Source organism: Giraffa tippelskirchi, chromosome 8 (assembly GCF_054371585.1).
Source record: "Giraffa tippelskirchi isolate mGirTip1 chromosome 8, T2T-mGirTip1v1.2.pri, whole genome shotgun sequence".
Lineage (NCBI taxonomy): Eukaryota > Metazoa > Chordata > Mammalia > Artiodactyla > Giraffidae > Giraffa > Giraffa tippelskirchi.
In genome coordinates, this window is record NC_137282.1 from 82,473,035 (window position 1) to 82,492,421 (window position 19,387).

The 19,387-nt window shown below is 32.7% G+C and overlaps 1 protein-coding gene across 3 annotated transcripts in view; it reads left to right on the plus strand.

Annotated features, from left to right (window-relative positions):
• NIPBL (NIPBL cohesin loading factor) overlaps positions 1-19,387 on the plus strand; it is a 198,452-nt gene that overhangs the window by 134,725 nt on the left and 44,340 nt on the right. For all 3 annotated transcript variants that reach the window (XM_081522004.1, XM_081522003.1, XM_081522005.1), the window contains 14 exons: positions 696-799; positions 3,938-4,024; positions 6,342-6,573; positions 7,402-7,553; positions 8,112-8,192; positions 8,640-8,740; positions 10,149-10,287; positions 13,100-13,182; positions 13,801-13,933; positions 14,935-15,078; positions 17,226-17,315; positions 18,165-18,379; positions 18,490-18,592; positions 19,201-19,299. In XM_081522004.1, coding sequence (XP_081378130.1) covers positions 696-799; positions 3,938-4,024; positions 6,342-6,573; positions 7,402-7,553; positions 8,112-8,192; positions 8,640-8,740; positions 10,149-10,287; positions 13,100-13,182; positions 13,801-13,933; positions 14,935-15,078; positions 17,226-17,315; positions 18,165-18,379; positions 18,490-18,592; positions 19,201-19,299 — 1,763 coding nt within the window. The remainder of the gene's footprint in view (positions 1-695; positions 800-3,937; positions 4,025-6,341; positions 6,574-7,401; positions 7,554-8,111; positions 8,193-8,639; positions 8,741-10,148; positions 10,288-13,099; positions 13,183-13,800; positions 13,934-14,934; positions 15,079-17,225; positions 17,316-18,164; positions 18,380-18,489; positions 18,593-19,200; positions 19,300-19,387) is intronic.

Sequence of the window (19,387 nt, forward strand, 5' to 3'; positions counted from 1 at the left end):
CTTTCATGTTGTTTAAGATCCCAACAGGGAGTCATATGGCATTCTCAAATTAAGATAATTTGAGTAGTTACTTACAAAGAGACCAAGATTACAAAGATAGGGGCAGAATAGAGCGGAAACCCAAAGTTAACAGACTTGGAACTGTTACCACCCCTGTACCCAAAGGAGCAAGGATAAAGAGAAGTCAACAGAACTCAGTCAATAGGAAAAGAATAAGTTTTAGAATAGGTTGCCTTGTAAAAACAAGTGTTCTTTTGGTCAGAGGACATGAGCAGCTTGAGGAGACCTTGCAAGGAAGGAGTCAGGAATGTAAATACCCTGACCTCACTCTCCTTCTCTTTGATCTTCTGACAGGGCATCCCACTGGCTGAACCCAAACAGAAGCCAGAGGGCATGGGAGACTGTTGATGTAGTCCATACAGGTCAGCCTGCTGGGGCAGAAAGTTTGCTTGAGAAGGGTCATAAACTAGTAAGGATAAGATATCTATCTCCTCTTCCCATCTTAGTCAGAAGTCTAATTATAATCTTTGTCCTCTTTTATTCAGGGTTTGCTTGAGGTTTACAGAGGCCTCCTAGGATATTATTTTTGTTTGTTTACATCTGTTTGTATATATGCAGAAATTTTATTAACTAAAGCTAACTATTTTGAGCTATATATTTTACCTAAACTATGTATGTTTGAATTGGTTTTTCAGGTGATGATGATGAAATTCCTCAGGAACTGCTCTTAGGAAAGCACCAGCTTAATGAACTTGGCAGTGAATCTGCTAAAATTAAAGCAATGGGTATAATGGATAAGGTATCTCACTAAAGTAAAATTTATAAATTTACTTACTATCTCATGTTGAAATTAAAGTTTTAAAGGTAAATTGCAAAGTTTATATAAAGTGAGTAATGATGAAAAGCCAATTCATTGTTTCTTTCTGAGAATCTGACAGAATTATTTCTTTAAAAAACGACAAGGCTGAATCAAAGGCATATTCTACAAATTATTCTAAAGAAAAATCATATTTTTGCATTCAAAGTGACACAGTCCTGGATTTTTTGTCACTGTTTATTTTTTCATTGTCTCAAATATTTAAAGTATTTAAATGCAGAAATACACTAAATTTTTCTTTGACATTTCCTTTAGTCATTTACATTGATTGAAAGAGTTAAGCCATGGTTTTAACACAGTAATTGTTGGGGTGTTTTTTGGTTTATTTTATTAAAGTACAGTTGATTTACAATGTTGTGTTACTTTCTGCTGTACAACAGAGTGATTCAGTTATACATCTGTAAACATTCTTTTCCATTATAGTTTATCACAGGATATTGAATGTGGTTCCTGGTGCTGTACCTTGTTCTTTATACGTCCTATATTAATAGTGTGCATCTGACAATCCCAAACTTCCAGTCCTTCCCTCCCCTACCCCCTCTCCCCCCTGGCAACCACAAGTCTATTCTCTGTGTCTGTTAACACATTAATTGTTAATAAGTACAGAATCTTATTGTTGTAGGCTTAATAATAAATTCTGTGGGTTGTCTTTCCTTTGAGCTGTCTGTTGCCAAGTAGTCTCATTGCACTAATGGAATAACAGAAATTTTTTTCCTTAATAATACTTCAAACAATAGTGACAGCATCAAGGATTGGCTTCCCATATCTTTATGAGCCAGCAGTCACCCCCTAAACTACTGCATGATTACTATGCAAATACAGTTTCAAAAAAAAATCCTCTTTCCTCCTAATCAGGCTCCTCTTTTACAAAATTGTCTACTCTTAGTCTGTAATGTAAAGATAATGATTTGTTCTCCACGAATAGGAAAAGATTTAATGAAAGATTATATTTATGTGAAGAATTTGTTTTCTCAAAAATTAAACTTATTTATTTAGTTTTAAAGTAGACTGGGAAATATTTTAATATTCTTTCCAAAGTTAAAATATAATCAGTTATTCATTTTGTATTCATTTATATTAGTTTCAGGAGTTCAGTGTAACAATTCAATATTTGTGTGTATTGGAAAAGGTTACAAAGTAAATCTAGTTAACATCATGGCCACACACGGTTACAGTTGCATTAGTTTTTTTTTTTATTATGAGAACTTGAAGTTCTATTCTCTTGACAACTTGCAGATATAAACTATAGTATTGTTACCTATTTTCATCATGCCTTGCATTACATTCCCAGGACTGACTTATAACTGGAAATTTGTACCTTTTGACCACCTTCATCTACTTCACCCACCCCCACTTCGCACCTTTAACAACCACCAATCTGTGTTTTGTATCTATAAATTCTTTTTTTCTTAAGATTCCACATACAGGTGAGATCATAGGGCATTTGTTTTTCTCTGTCTGACTTATTTCTGTTAGAATCATGCCATCAAGGTCCATGCATATTGTTGCAGATGACAGGATTTCCTTCTTTTCATGGCTAAATATATATATACACACACACACACACCACATTTTCTTTATCCATTCATCTATCAGTGAACACTTTGTTTGCTTCCATGTCTTGGCTATTATAAATAATGCTACACTAAAAATGGGGATGCATATATCTTATGAAGTTAGTGCTTTTGTTTTCTTCAGATACATACCGAGAGGTGGAATCACTTGATTATGACAGATTGGTTTTTACTTTTTTAAGGACCCTCTATATTGGTTTTCCATAAAGGCAGCACCAATTCACATTCCCACTGACAGTGCCAAAAGTTTCGTGAGTTAGAATTTTAAAGCTATACAGACATTTCACATAATTACCCAGGAATTAATGTACTATTGGTTCACATTGATTTTACTGTGTGCAGTGAGGAATATATTGATTTCCTTTGTATATACAAATATGGCATCAGTTTTCCGAAGTGCCAGCGCCCCCTTTAGGTTTTATGTCATAAGTTCTATAGTGTTTCTATTTCAAAATAAATAGAGTGTTTCTTTTAGCTAGTGTTGCTATTTCAAAAAAGTCCATTTACTGAGTATTTTCAAAGCATGGATAATTTACCAAAAGTTTTGTTAGTTTAATCTATTGTGAAATTATCTAAAGCAATATATTTGGGCGAAATTTTTTTATACACCAGTATATAAATAATGAAAATATACCTGATGTCTCTTACTCTGTTGATCCTCCCATATTACTTTTCTGACTGATTCCATTGAGAGGCCTAGCTACATGATAGGAATCTAAAAGGAGACTTAGTCAAAGGAATGGGTAATAGTTGCTTCCTGGTAGAACCTCTACAATGACTGCTGCTGCTGCTAAGTCGCTTCAGTCGTGTCCGACTCTGTGCGACCCCATAGACGGCAGCCAACCAGGCTCTGCCGTCCCTGGGATTCTCCAGGCAAGAATACTGGAGTGGGTTGCCATTTCCTCCTCCAGTGCAGGAAAGGGAAAAGTGAAAGTGAAGTCGATCAGTCGTGTCTGACTCTTAGCGACCCCATGGACTGTAGCCTACCAGGCTCCTCCGTTCATGGGATTTTCCAGGCAAGAGTACTGGAGTGGGGTGCCATTGCCTTCTCCCTACAATGACTACTAATTTTTTAAATACAGAAAACATTATTTGTAAGAAATTAAATAGGTGTTTTTAAAAATAAAAAATCAATAGATGAAATATTTAGAGAGAGTGTGTGTGGGTGCCTCTTTGATCATATGCATGTTCAGTGCCACTTGCATAGAGCAGAGGGCCAGAACAAATTCAGTCTTAACTAGCTATATGGTAAGGTTTGAGTTAGAAACATAAATATGTGCCCATTCCATTTGCTGTTCTTTCAAAAATAAGTAATAATTCAGATTTGAGTGGAGGAGCTAAGTAAGAAAGTTTTATTTTTCCACTCTTTGAGTAAATGTTAATGCTATATAATCCATAAGCTAAAGGGAATAATTTTACAGAATATTTCTTGAATAATTTACTATGTTTACCAGTGATTAATAAAAGAATTTTTGCTTCTGTGTAGCTTTCCACTGACAAAACTGTGAAAGTCCTAAATATCTTGGAAAAGAATATTCAAGATGGGTCAAAGCTCTCCACTTTGTTAAATCATGTAAGTTTAAGATCTGTATTGTTAATTTTACTCTATTAAATTATACAGTTTTTCATAAGCAACTTTGATTTATAGGGAAAATTCCAAATTTTATTAATTTGAACTTGTTGCCACTATTTACCTGTTCACATTTAGCCTCACAGTTAGAATTTGATTCTTAGTAGTTTAAAATTAATGTTACACACTACCAATTGACAGCTTTGATATAAATAAGTATGGTGACAGATGTAAATTCATTCAGTTCAAAGGATCATTCTTTAATCTTACATTATGTTCTTCCTTTTGTAAGTGAATGAGTCTTTAAAATGTCTTTTCATTTATAAAATGTTGGTAGGAAGTAATTCTTCTTCTTGACCTTCCCTGGAGAACTAAATAGTTGGAAACCATATGGTGATTTCTTAATGTATCCTAAAATGTTGATCCTTATATATTATTTTTATATCTAGCTCAAATGGTTGTTGAAAGGGTGTTTCATCAATTAATTCATGTAACCTGCTTAACAGTGTCTGGTACATTGTAAGTTCTCAATGAATGTTAACTGAAGATGTCATTACCTTTTAGTGTGCTTTATCAATAGTGGTAGCAACATGGTATAATAATGGTTTATATAAACCAGGGTCTGCCTTCCTAACCTTATAGCAGACTTTCAAAACCATATGTGCATTTGAATTGCTCCTCATGTCTCTTTAACAATTAATAAATTCAAACACTAATGCTTATAGGAATTTAATGTAAGAGATAAGAATTTGGGAATATTTTGAGTGAATGAAATTTTTTTTTAAATGACTGGTGATAAAAATAGTATAGAAAATTTTCGAAATGGAAAAAGGTCCAATTTTCATCTAGCGATAAGCACTGGTAGCAAGTATTATTGATAGATAATACTTCCATTCTCATATATACATACATAGTGTATATATTTAGCACATGAACTGGATTATATCTCAGAAAGGAACTGTTCTTGATGTTTTCAGAAGGCACAGGAATGCTAAGTGATTTACATGAAATTTAGAAAAGTAATCTCAGGTGGTATTTCTGTGGTTTATTAAATATATCCATATTTTTCCAATGCCCTTTTAAAGTAATTTTTGAATCATATAAACCTAAGGGATTAGAGAAACTATAGTGACAGTATATTGGTTGGCCACAAAGTTTGTTCAGGTTTTCCCATACAATATTACAAAAACCCAAACTCTTGGGCCAACCCGATACTACATCTTTAGTTTTACAAGGTTTTTTTTTTTTTTTTTTTAATTGGCAAGAAACTGTGGTAAATAGCAAGAATCTAGAGTTCAAAGTTCTGGAGAACTCGCTGACTCGCTTTTAATGAAATTGTTTTTATTCCTGAAAACCTTAGCACTATTTAGTGTGTTGCTTTTAAGCCATAATGTTTGACATGAGTGATGAACTTCCCTAGCTGACTATTCCAAATAACAGTTTCAATATCAAAGAAAAGTTATTTTATCTTATTTTTTTAGTGGATATGTAAGTAGTAAAGTGAAAGAAAACTAGAGATGGAGTTTTTTGGCCTTAGTATAAAGCCCTTCTCTGCTTTACATATATTATGCTTTTATTAATTCCTCTTCTCACTGTTATAAGCTTTCAATAGCATGCATATGAAAACATTCCTAGAATATAAAGTTAATATCTTATAACTAAGAATGTGATAGAAGTATTTTCACTTTAAAAGTAAGATTAAAGTCACTTTTTCCCAATCGTAATGCATATTGCTGATGTATAAATTAAAATGTAGTCTATCAGTTGTTGAATTATCTATTTTAGAAAATAAACTGTGTTTTCAGTAGTCTGCATAATCACCACTTTTTAATCTCAGTTTCAAAAATACAGTGTTGTTGAAAAATAGGTATTAGAAATGATTGAGTCGGTAACATTTTACTTGCTTTTAAAATAAGTCTATCCCAGAAGATAAACATAACTACAACTTTGTTATTAGGATGTCACTTAATGGTGAAGTTGGAAAGTAAGAGTACATTATGTTTCAAAATATTAACACAAAAATCATACCTAACATAATATAAGTATTTGTACTTAATTCCTGATATTCTTTAAATAGACACACATCAAAACTCTTACCAAGTTTTCTACCGTGCGTGCTCAGTCACTCAGTCATGTCCTACTCTGCAACCCCATGGCATTTTCCAGGCAAGAATACTGAAGTGGGTTGCCATTTCCTACTCTAGGGAATGTTCCCGACACAGAGTTTTACAGTGAAGGTCAAATATATTATAATCTTTAAAAAATATTTTAACCTATAAATGTGTTATTTCCATTTCATTGACAATGTGCTGTTTTACAGAATAATGATACTGAAGAAGAAGAAAGGTTATGGAGAGACCTTATTATGGAGAGGGTGACAAAATCAGCAGATGCCTGTCTTACAACTATAAACATCATGACATCCCCTAACATGCCAAAAGCTGTATATATTGAGGATGTAATCGAAAGAGTTATACAGTACACTAAATTTCATTTGCAGAATACACTTTATCCTCAGTATGATCCTGTTTACAGATTAGATCCTCATGGAGGTTGGTTTGCCCTTTTATACTGATAATTTTTTAGTTTAATATCAAAATTACCTGTAATATAATTTTGCCATGTTGGATGGGTCAGAATGCAGTGACTTCAGATGACACAAAAATTACTAGATTATAAAATTGTAATAAACACTGCCCTTCATTTGACTGAAATATATAACTTTTCTAGTCTGGTACTTGTTCAGTTATAGTTTCTTCAGCAACTGTTTACATATAATAACAAGTAATTTTACTGGTCTGGCAATCGCAGATAATGTTAATGTTCGCTTCTGGTTCCATTTATCACTTCCCCCTAATTTTGCCTAAAATATTATCTACAGAATGGGTTGATTAAAAATGTATATTCTTTGCAGTTATCCTTCAATAAAAAATGAGTTAATTAAAAAATTATATTCTTTTCTTACTGATAATCTTTATAAGTGAGTCAAGTATATTAACATGTTTACATTTGAAGAGAGGAGGGCAAACTTGAATCATGAATATCCAAAGTTAATTATCTGTTGTTTAATTATTGCAAGTTGATTTAAGGGGAATATAATCTTACTATCCTGCTCCAATCAATGGGGAAAAAAATAAATTTATACTTAAGATACAAGAATTTAATAGCCATTGAAAGTCTGTTCTAACAATGTTGACTTTCTGAGTATTCCCTAGAGAATAATTTTCTCTTCAATAAATAAATAGCTTTGTTTGCCAAGTTATATTTTTATATAGGGAAAAAAAAAAGATGTGTTCTTTTAATTCAGGAAGCAGTTTTATTGCTATTAAACATTATTAAAAGTTGATATAAGCCTTGTTTTGATTTTTTTTTTGTTTTAGGAGGCTTATTAAGTTCAAAGGCAAAACGGGCTAAATGTTCTACCCATAAGCAGAGAGTAATAGTAATGCTTTATAATAAAGTTTGTGACATTGTTAGCAGCTTATCAGAACTACTAGAAATACAACTTCTAACAGACACAACAATCCTTCAGGTAAGTTTTTTTCAAGCATTTTCCATATTTATAGACCAAATAATTTAAGGATAAAGGACCTAATTGGGTTCGGTTTAACCTTGATCACTCAATAATACCAGCACTACATTAGTTTTTTCCATTCTAAGTATATTATATCTAAATGGAAGAAGTAAAAGTCTAGGGAAGTTTTAAAAAGAAGCACTTGGGGCAGAAGAAAGGTGAATGTAGTGCAAATTCTAAACTCTAAATAATTTGAAAGGTTAGTGATCATTTCCTTTAAAATATGTTAGGATATTTCTTCCAGAATAGTGAATTATGTTTTGTTTTTTGCATTCTTGTGACATTTATCAGTCTAAAAGTTGTCAGAGAAATGGCATCTGTGAAGGAAGGTATGTACTAATTTTCTTGAGGATGAAAGGGAACAGAGGAAAAACTAGGTGCCAATTGATGAGGGGCAAGAAAAGGCTCTCTCATTGTTTTTCAGTAAGTTTTTTAGTGTTTTGGGATTTAGTAAGGTTGAATGTTACTGAAGTCTATTACAGATGTGTGCTATAGCTACTCTCTGTGTCTGTGCAGGTATCTTCAATGGGTATAACACCATTTTTTGTGGAAAATGTCAGTGAACTACAATTGTGTGCCATTAAATTAGTCACTGCAGTAAGTATAATCAGTAGATGTTTTTAGTTATCCCCCAGAAAAATAATATTGATATCATTCAGTACAAATTTGCAAAAACTAATGCAGATTTGAGTTTTCCGTGAGGGCTATTTTAGTATGCCTTGGATATTAAACACTTCTAAATATTTAAAAATATTTAATAATTTCTTAATAAAATCAATTACTTAAAATCATTTAAATCTTGTCTTACTTTCCATACCCTAGATACCATATTCCTCTAAATGAAACTAGTATATACTATGACTTCTATAAGAATGTTACAATTAATGATAGAAAAGTTGAGCAAATTAAGTCATTACTGTTGAAGATGTTGAAAACATTTTCATTCTAAATGGAAGATTAGATTTTTATCACATAGTATAGTATCATTTTTGTTTATTTTCAAATAATTATAACTTAAGTTGAAATCTTATAATTGCTAAATAGGTATTCTCAAGATATGAAAAACATAGGCAGTTAATTTTGGAAGAAATTTTTACTTCACTTGCAAGATTACCTACCAGCAAGAGGAGCTTAAGGAACTTCAGGTAACTAACTATAGCAAACACCAAGTTTATGATGAAGAACCCTATTATACTATAGCCATCATATATTTATTCTTTATCATTTCTGATTTTTGTTTTAATCATCAAATAAAAGAAAGGCAGTTTGGTGTCAGAACAGCATGAAGAATAGCTTAAATGTGTGAAATCACAATACACTCTGGAGAGACTTAAAGGCTCAGTGATTGTCTCAGTAAAGATCTTTGGCAGGGAATTTCAGTCTTGGCATAATTGACATTTTGAGCCTGATAATACTTTGTTTGCAGTGCTGTCCTGTACATTATAAGATGCTTAGCAGCATCCTTGACCCCTACCTACTAGATAACCAAAAGAAATGTACCCTTTCCATTTATGATCACCAAAATTTTCACTAGACATGGGCAAAGGTCCTGTGAAGGGCAGAGTCATCCCTGTTTAAGAATCATTTGTCTGTTTAAGAAGAGCAGTAGGAAATATGGCTCCAAAGCATCAGAGGCAGTTCAGGGATTTTACAAGCCTTATTAAGGAACTTGAACTTAATCCTTTATACAGTAGTAAGTCATTATTTAATATTTTTTTAAGAGAGCTGAATAATTGGCTCTAATGGCAATATAGACAACAGACATGACTTGAAATCATTAAGTACAGAGTAACTAAGAAGTGTTATCCACTACTGTTGTTAGCAGTATTGCCTTTGTTGGCATAGATCATCATCATAATTTCCATGACTATCATAATATTCCTGGGTGATTAAATGTGTTGACCTAGCATATAGGGTTATATTTAGACTGCTTTGAAGGCTGTCTTCTATAAAATAATTGTTTTTATCTTACTTTTCTTGGACCACTTGTTTATTGATAAACATCTGTTATCTACTAAAACCTGAAGAAAAGCTATCAACATATAAAGGAATACTTGTATTTTTAACTCTTTTAAACAAAAAGATTTAAAATCTGATTTTTTATATTCTGTGTCACTGACCTCATACTCTAACGTATGATCAAGAACTGACTATGGAGCAGATTTTAATAAAAGAAACATCAGAATGCCTGGGCATTGTGAAATCTTGAAGATTCACTTTATTTGATTCACTTTTTTTCATTTTAAAAATCACTTTGAAAAAAATTTGATGTTTTACATTACAGTTTTCAATCTGCAGTACATATAAAGTATAGAATTTTATATACTGCATTTTTCCTGTGACTATTTTAATGATCTATACACAGACATTTAGTTGGTATTTTTTCTAACTTCCCCGAAATAATTAACTTAAGGTCACTGTTATAAGCACTAAGGATAATGCCTAGAAAGTTTGGTAAAGAAAGCATCCTGAAACTTTCAGATCATAAATAACATGTAAAATGAACTTCTCTTCATATGCTGTATGATTAAAATATTTTCTTCTCCATTAAAGGTTAAATAGTAGTGATATGGATGGAGAGCCTATGTATATTCAGATGGTTACAGCACTGGTTTTACAACTAATTCAGTGTGTAGTACACTTACCATCATCAGAGAAGGACTCTAATTCAGAAGAGGACGCAAATAAAAAAGTAAGGAATCATTTGGAAGTTTTAGAACTGTTTGCTTTTGTAGGAAGAAGTACCTGTATTCTCTGCCATTCTTATAAAACTGAAGGTGTTAATTAGGGTCTCATGACTTTCAGATCCTTGTTGAGCATTAGACTAAATTTTAGGAGACTTGGGTTCTAGTATCCACCATTCATGAAATGTACAAATTGTTTTAATCTTGTTTCTTTATAAAATGGGAATGATAATACCTAACAAGCCTACTATTACAAGTTGTAAGGTTCAAGTGAGATATAGTGAATTTGAAAATGAATATTATAGTATGCAGTATCTATAGTCACATGTAACAAATAATTATAATGTAATTAATGTTTAATTCATGCTGAAAATGAATTTATACCTTCTCTATTGAGTAACTTGGGTGCTTCCCTGGTGGCTCAGCAGTAGAGAACTCACCTGCCAATTCTTGAGTTCAGAAGATCCCCTAGAGAAGGAAATGGCAACCCACTCAGTATTCTTGCTTGGGAAATCCGATGGACAGAGAAGCCTGGCAGGCTACAGTCCATGGTGTTGTAAAAGGGTCAGATACAACTTAGATACTAAACAACAACAATTTCAGTAACTTATAGCTATGATTTGCTTTTGGTTTTGTAGCTTTTACCCATCAACACTTAACATTTTTCCAGGTTCTATAGTTTTACCTCCAAAAAATTCGAAAGAGATTTAATTTTCTTCATTATAATCAGAAAGGTGCAAAGTATAAAACAAATATCAAAAAAGTTGAGGTCCCTGTTCTCTGCTTCTCCTAATCTCGTTCTCTTTTCACAGTCTTTCCTTACCATTGTGAATGTTTATCTTCTTTCATTTATTTATTTATCTGCATAAATTTGATACAGAATGTTTTAATTTACATAAATGATATAATGACATTTACAGCAAATTCTTCCACTCGCCATTGTTTTTAATACATGTAGCTAATGCTAGATTCTTTTTGACTTGGGTTAAATACATCATCTGTGACATAAAGCTTGAAGCATAAGTTTCTCAGATATACTTCGAAGTAGAATATTAAATCATAATTTACATGCACTTTTAACTTAATGAAACTGGTCACTTTGCTCTCTAAAGTGATATGCTAGTTTACATTCATACTCTTTGATTTTTGCCTAGTCTGGTTAGTGTAAAATAATACCATATTTTATTTTGCATTTTTCTGGTTACTAGTGAATATTTTTTAATGTTTATTCATGTATCAGGTTTCTACAACTTTGAATTACCTATATACTGATCTTTACATTTCTAATGATGGAGTTGAATTTTATTTAGTATTATATTCCAGCATTTCATAAACTTTGAACCTGCAAATTTTTTTGAAATTTGTATTTTCGATCAAAATTGTTCTGACCTAGATCATGATAAACAGCTATTCGTATTTCATTTGTTAACACACGTTTGTCATTCTTAACATATGTTAAGAATGAAGCATATTGGATGAAGCACAAGCTGGAATCAAGATTACTGGGAGAAATATCAGTAACCTCAGATATGCAGATGACACCACCGTAATGGCAGAAAGCAAAGAGGAACTAAAGAGTCTCTTGATGAAGGTGAAAGAGGAGAGTGAAAAAGCTGGCTTAAAATTCACCATTCAAAAAATGAAGATCATGGCATCCGGTCCTGTCATTTCATGGCAAATAGGTAGGGAAGCAATGGAAACAATGACAGAATTTATTTTCTTGAGCTCCAGAATCATTGTGGATGGTGACTGCAGCCATGAAATTAAAAGACACTTGATCCTTGGAAGAAAAGCTATGACAAACCTAGACAGCATATTCAAAAGCAGAGACATTACTTTGCTGACAAAGGTCCGTCTAGTCAAAGCTACGGTTTTTCAAGTAGCCGTGTATGGATATGAGAGTTGGATCACAAAGAAGTCTGAATTGCAAAGAATTGATACTTTCAAACTGTGATGCTGGAGAAGACTCTTGAGAGTCCCTTGGACTCCAGGGAGATCAAACCAGTTAATCCTAAAGGAAATCAACCCTGCATATTCATTGGAAGAACAGGTGCTGAAGCTGAAGCTCCAGTACTTTGGCCACATGATGCAAAGAGCCGACTGATTGGAAAAGACCCCAATGCTGGGAATGATTGAAGGCAGGAGGAGAAGGGCAACAGAGGATGAGATGGTTGGATGGCATCACCAACTCAGTGGACATAAGTTTGAACAAACTCCGGGAGATAGTTAAGGAAATGGAACACTGGTGTGCTGCCTTACATGGGATCACAGAGTCAGTCATGACTGAGGGACTGAACAACAACAACGCTAATTGTATCTTCTCTTACATATAAGAGTATAGTTAAAGTTTTAGTATTTTTAAAATTTATTTATTTATTTTATTTTTGGTTGTGCTAGGTCTTCATTGCTGTGAGCAGGTTCTCTCTAGTTGTGAGAGTGCGTGCTACTCTCTAGTCACGGTGCATAGGTTTCTCGTTGCGGTGTCTTCTCTTATTGCAGAGCACAAGCTCAAGGGTGTGCCGGCTTCAGTAGTTGAGATTCATGGGCTCAGTCATTGACTCCCAGCCTCTATGGTGCTGGCTCAGTACTTGTGGTGCACAGGCTCTGTGGCATGTGGGATCTTCCTGGATCAGGGATTGAACCTGTGTCCCCTACATTGACAGGCAGATTCTTATCCACTGTACCACCAGGGAAGTTCATAAAGTTTTAGTATTTAATCGTATTGCCCTTATAGTCAGTAATAACATGGTAGTAGCAACTGAAATAATTTGTTTGTTGGTTATTTCTTACATCTATATTCATTCATTTTTCTCAATCTAGGTTGACCAAGATGTTGTCATTACTAATTCTTATGAAACAGCCATGCGAACAGCCCAAAACTTCCTTTCTATCTTCCTTAAAAAGTGAGTAAAATTAACATAATCTGATTTTTATTTTCCCCATGGAGAGAATAGTTCATTTCTTTTATGTAAAAGATTAATCAAACGTCCTTCCATAATCTAGACCCTGACTATATCTCCCTGACTCCTGATATCCTTATCTTTAAAATGAGGCAGTTGGAATATTATAAATTTAAAGTTTCATGAATTGTCTTGTATGTTGAACTCTAGAAGCTAAAGTACAAGATTGAAATTCTTTAATTTTTCATTGAATTTTCACACATTTTGATTGAATAGGAAAGTTGAGGGATAGAGGTTTACATAGTTTTCATAAGAATTTATAGTAACCTCATAGAAAAACAGTGGTCATTATTTAAAATGTATTGTGCTTGCCAGAAAGTAATGTTAATATTAGTCAGTAAATGAATTTCCTGTAGTAGGAGGGAAAATGAAGTTTGAGAAATAGATTCATTTTAAACCATATTTTATTTAATGTGCTCTGTTACACCTTGTTTAGATATACAAGTTGAGAAACTTAGTTAACAAAATTTCAGTCAGAGAAACTTAGTTAACAAAATTTCAGTCGTATTGGTGAACATGTCACCTAAACTCACAGCTTTTTCATTATTTATCTTTGAACAGATGTGGTAGTAAACAAGGTGAAGAAGATTACAGACCCCTATTTGAAAATTTTGTTCAAGACCTTCTTTCAACAGTCAATAAGCCTGAATGGCCAGCTGCTGAACTACTCCTTAGTTTGTTAGGGAGACTGTTGGTAAGAGTATAAGCATTTAAAGATTATTAGATTACTAGAAGACAACATAATGAGGATGTACTCTGATTCACAGATGATGAATTCTTTAAAAATGTGTAAGGAAATACAACCATTGCATCTCTATTTTTGCATGTGCATTACTGTACCTAATACTGTCGGTACCTTGTATAAAATTTTGAAATGTTGTGACTTTTGGTGCTTTCGTTTCATTACATAAGATAACAGTGCTTTAAAAATTTTTTTTTGTTTGTTTGAAAGTATTATTAGTTAAAAGCATCTCAACACAGAGTCATAAGTTATTGTAGTTAATTCATTTCAAAGCATGAAACTGATTAATATGAACTCTGTCATCTTTAAGAGTACTTCTAAAAACATGACACATTTTAGTCCTCATGTAATATCATATTAGGGAAATAAATACAAGGAAATGCTATTGTGATTTTTCTTTTTTCTTTTTAAACTACATTTGGACTTGTGTAGTTGTTACAGAGCTTTAGGGACCTTACTTTCTGTCAGCTGGAAAATATATTAATACTATTCTGAAACCAAGATATTTTTTATAGACTTTGAAATACCAGCCTAAGAAATTCTTAGTTATAATCCCATTTTATACAGTTGAGCCTACATTTAAAGAAAGTGACTGTGTTCTTAGGAAGACTTAGTTATAATTTTTTTTTTTCCTTTTTAATGAAAATGTTAAAATTCTGGAAACTCAAAAGGCAATTAATGGGAGTTCCGTGGTGGCCTAGTGGTTAGTATTCTGGGTTTTCACTGCCATGGCCCAGGTTTAGTCAATGGTCAGGGAACTGAGATCCTGCAAGCTGCAGGGTGTGGCCAAAAAAATAAAACAAAAAATTTTTAAAGTGTAATTACTTGGTGGGATAATATGACAGGGGAAAAATGTTTAAATTTCAAGTAAAACAGCATAGATATGGACTTTATATAAACTGCTATTAAAAATATTTTAAGTTGATTAAATTAAAATTATTTTTCATATGCAGGTTCATCAGTTCAGTAACAAGTCAACAGAGATGGCTTTAAGAGTGGCATCTCTTGATTACCTTGGAACTGTTGCTGCACGACTGAGGAAAGATGCTGTTACAAGCAAAATGGATCAAGGGTCTATAGAACGAATTTTAAAACAGGTATTAAGATAAAGAATTTACATTATGGGGATAAGTAATAAATAGTTAAGAACTTTTTAAGGTTTTCTTATGTTAGTGTTGCATTTGATTCTGTAGATTCAGAATAAAATCATCTGAAAGCGCCACAGAAAAAAATATATATACCTTAGGGTGAATTCTGTATAACAGGAAATTCAAATGATTTATATAACCCTTAGTTAAGTTTTTTTTGAGTGTGTGAACTTCTGTTATGAATGTATGATACTAATTTCTATTTGGTTTAACAATACCTTTATTTTAAACTGTGGAGGAGATGATAGTAATACTAAGATAACTTAAGAGAATTGATAGGTAAATGATTTATGTGTGCTTAGTCACTCAGTTGTATCCAGCTCTTTGTGACCCCATGGACTGTAGCCCACCAGGCTGCTCTGTCCAAGGGGATTCTCCAGGCACGAATACTGTAGTGGGTTGCCATGCCCCCCTCCAGGGGATCTTCCTAAGCCAGGGATCAGACCCAGGTCTCCCACATTGCAGGCGGATTCTTCACCGTCTCAGCCACCAAGTAGCCCAAATGATCTGTAATCCTACCATGTAAAGCTTTTTTCATTTTCTTTATACTCTTTTTTAATTTTTTAATGTCCATAACCATATCCATGCTGGCCATGACAAATGCCTGTAACTTAGAGAAGAGTTTTAAGAATACCACAAAAAGCTCCCAGAAATCTTTCATCCAGATTACTTTAGTGGTTAGTATTTGCTTTATCATTCTCTTTTAGAATATACATACATATGTGTCTGTATATTCGTTTTTATTTTCTTTTGAACCGTTTTGAGCAGACACGATGTCACCATTACCCTAGAATTTCAAAATATGATTCCCTGGACAAGCAGCACCAACTTTTATATCACCTAGGAACTTGTTAGAAATGCAGATTCTCAGGACTCTCCCTAAAACTACTGAATCAGGTATACACAACTGTATTTAAAACGGATAACCAACAAAGTCCCACTGTGTACTACAGAAACCTCTGCTCAGTGTTATGTGGCAGCCTGTATGGAAGGGTAGTTTGGGCAGAAATGGATACATTTACATGTAGGCTGAGTTCTTTTGCTGTCTCCCTGACCCTCTCACAACATTGTTAATTAGCTATACTCCAATATAAAATTGAAAATTCAAAAAAAAAATCGATACCCCAGATGCAACTAAATAAAAACCATTCTGAATATATCCATTTCACTATACTCTCAGAACATAGGTTATTCTCATCTTTGTTTTCTGCTTGGATATAGTCTAAACCATATATTTGGCATTTCACACAGGTAAAACCAGAGTATAAGCTATAGACATGAATGTCAACTCAGAGTTAATTTCCTACTCTGTATTGTTCTTGAAAGGGCTTCCCTGATAGCTCAGTGGTAAGAAAATCTGCCTACCCAATGCAGGAGCCAAAGGTTCCATCCCTAGGTCTGGAAGATCCCGTGGAGAAAGAAATGGCAACTCACTCCAGTATTCTTGCCTGGAAAATCCCATGAACAAAGGAACCTGACAGACTACATACAGTTCATGGGGTCTCAAAAGAGTTGGACACAACTTAGCAACTAAACAACAACATTGTTCTTGACAGGACCTAAAGTCTCAGTCTCTTTCTGCTTCCGGATAAAATGAACAGCTCAAATATACCTACTGTATATTTGATCTACATGACATAAAGTATTTTGTATTAATTACAAATAAAAGTATTTTCCTTTCAGAATGTTCTTTTTAAATAATATCTCAAAGATACCCATGACATATAATAATACAGATAACAGTTTCCATTTACTAGATTAGAAGTTTGGAGTTGTCTCTTACCAAGTAGAAAACCAGTGTTAGGAGGTTCCTACCTCTGAAGATACATACACATTTTTCTGATAATTATTATGTCAGCTACCTATGAGCTTCTTTATAAAAAGTTAACATGTAATTCATAAAAGTCTAACCTGAGCTATCAGTATATAATGTCTTTCAAAAAACAGTATTCTTCTGTTTCTTCCTTCTCGTTAACTATACCTATACATTTTTTTATCATTTATAAGATTTTTCCCTCAGATTTCTGTTTGCGAGTGGATGATTTATTAAAATATATTGGTAATATCTTTTTGTTATGACCTGATTTGTTTTGTAGGTTTCAGGAGGGGAAGATGAAATACAGCAATTGCAAAAAGCATTGCTTGATTACTTGGATGAAAACACAGAGACTGATCCTTCACTAGTGGTAGGATTCTATTACTTATTTTGTAATGTTCACATATTTATTTCAAATTTGGTCTGAAAGAAAATTGAGAAATGTCATGAAGAGGAGAGTAGTATTGGAATATTAATTTTTGAAATAGAAATATGCAGTAGTCGAATTCTGATACAGATATTGTTGTTTCCTAATATTATGTGACTGGGTAATCTGAAATCTTTCCATGTTTTATCTTTGAGACAAAGATCATTGACCCAGGTAGTGTATGAGATAATCTATTAGCATATAAAAAGTGAATTTTTATAAAATGATTAGAATTTTACATGTATATTTTAAATATAATCCTTAATTTGGTTTTTTTAATATATTATGTATCCAAAATATTAGTAAAATAAGCTTGTATGTAAAATTTATACACTATATTGGGGCACTTTTAATTTTTTTTTAATTGATGGGATATGCATCTACAGAAGTTGGAGAATTAAAAAAAATAAAAATAAAGAGGTTGGAGATAGCTAAAGCTATTCAGCCAACTACTACAGATTTTCAGTCTTTGTGGAAAGGAACAGACTCTACAATGATGTATGTCAATTATTTCTCAATAAAGTGGAGGGAAAAAAACCCAGGAACAGATTATACATGTACCTTAGTGTTAATATAGTTCAGTAATAATTGGCTGTATATTTCTTGAAGAAGTAAGGTAAAATTTTGAAAGTAACTATAGTCTTCTACCTTCAGCATTTTATCCATGTGTTCTAAACTTTTTTTTTTAAAGTAAACCTTGATAAGTGTGTTTCTGATTGTGAACACTTTGTTAATAGGTTGGAAATTTTGTTACTAATTTCATCAAACTCAAGTCTTAAAATTTCTTTCCAGTTTTCTCGTAAATTCTATATAGCCCAGTGGTTCCGTGATACAACCCTGGAAACAGAAAAAGCAATGAAATCACAAAAAGATGAAGAATCATCTGAAGGATCACATCATGCAAAGGAAGTCGAGACAACTGGTCAAATTATGCATCGAGCTGAAAACCGGAAGAAGTTTCTTAGAAGCATTATCAAAACCACACCTTCTCAGTTCAGCACATTAAAGTAAGATCCAAAAAGAAAAGATCCAATGTTTTCAGTTATCTCTTTGATATCTATTTACTTACTTTACAAAAAAATTTAATTAATTACAATTTAATGACCTTTCGTTGCAGAATGAACTCGGATACTGTGGACTATGATGATGCTTGTTTGATTGTTCGATACTTGGCCTCTATGAGGCCGTTTGCCCAGAGCTTTGATATTTATTTGACACAGGTAAATTGGACCAGAATTCCTTATACAGTGATACTGATTTTCTAATTCTGAAAACTTGTGTATAATGTCTGTTCATTGTTGAGAACAGATATTTTTAAAAAATCATGAAAATAACATTTGTTTCTTTGTTAAAATATGTTTGTTCTGCATGCCTTTTACCTGTTGATTCTTGTTTTACAGATAAGTGGATATGTATCTGTATGGTACAGGTAGAGTGATGGTATAGTTAGAGTGATTGATGTTATAAAAATAAATTATTCAGTTACCAAAATTATTATTTAAATGATACTAAATATCCTTGATTGAAGTTACACATAGAAAGTTTTCAGTGGGGCTACAGTTTCTTGCAAATGAAGCATAGCAATAAAAAACAGGTTTAATTGAGAATGACAGAAGAAAGGAAAGGCCATAAAGTATAGAATGCCATACCTTAATGTTTTAAGTTAAAGCTTTGGATCAGTCTGATAAGAGATCTTTTTACTTACATATATAAAAATTGAAGAAAAGTAAATTCGATATTTCTTTTTTTTTTGCATGTTTTCTTTCTGTGTTTTGTTAAAAAGTTATATGTTCTAAAATTGATGAAAATGTTAATATTTGCTTGGCAGATCCTTCGAGTTCTTGGTGAAAATGCAATTGCCGTTCGAACAAAAGCCATGAAGTGTTTATCTGAGGTTGTTGCTGTAGACCCCAGTATTCTAGCAAGGGTAAAGAGGAACACAAATTATTCTTTTTATGTGACTTTTATAGTCAAATTAAAATATTAGCTCTACTTAGTATAAGTTATATTTTCTT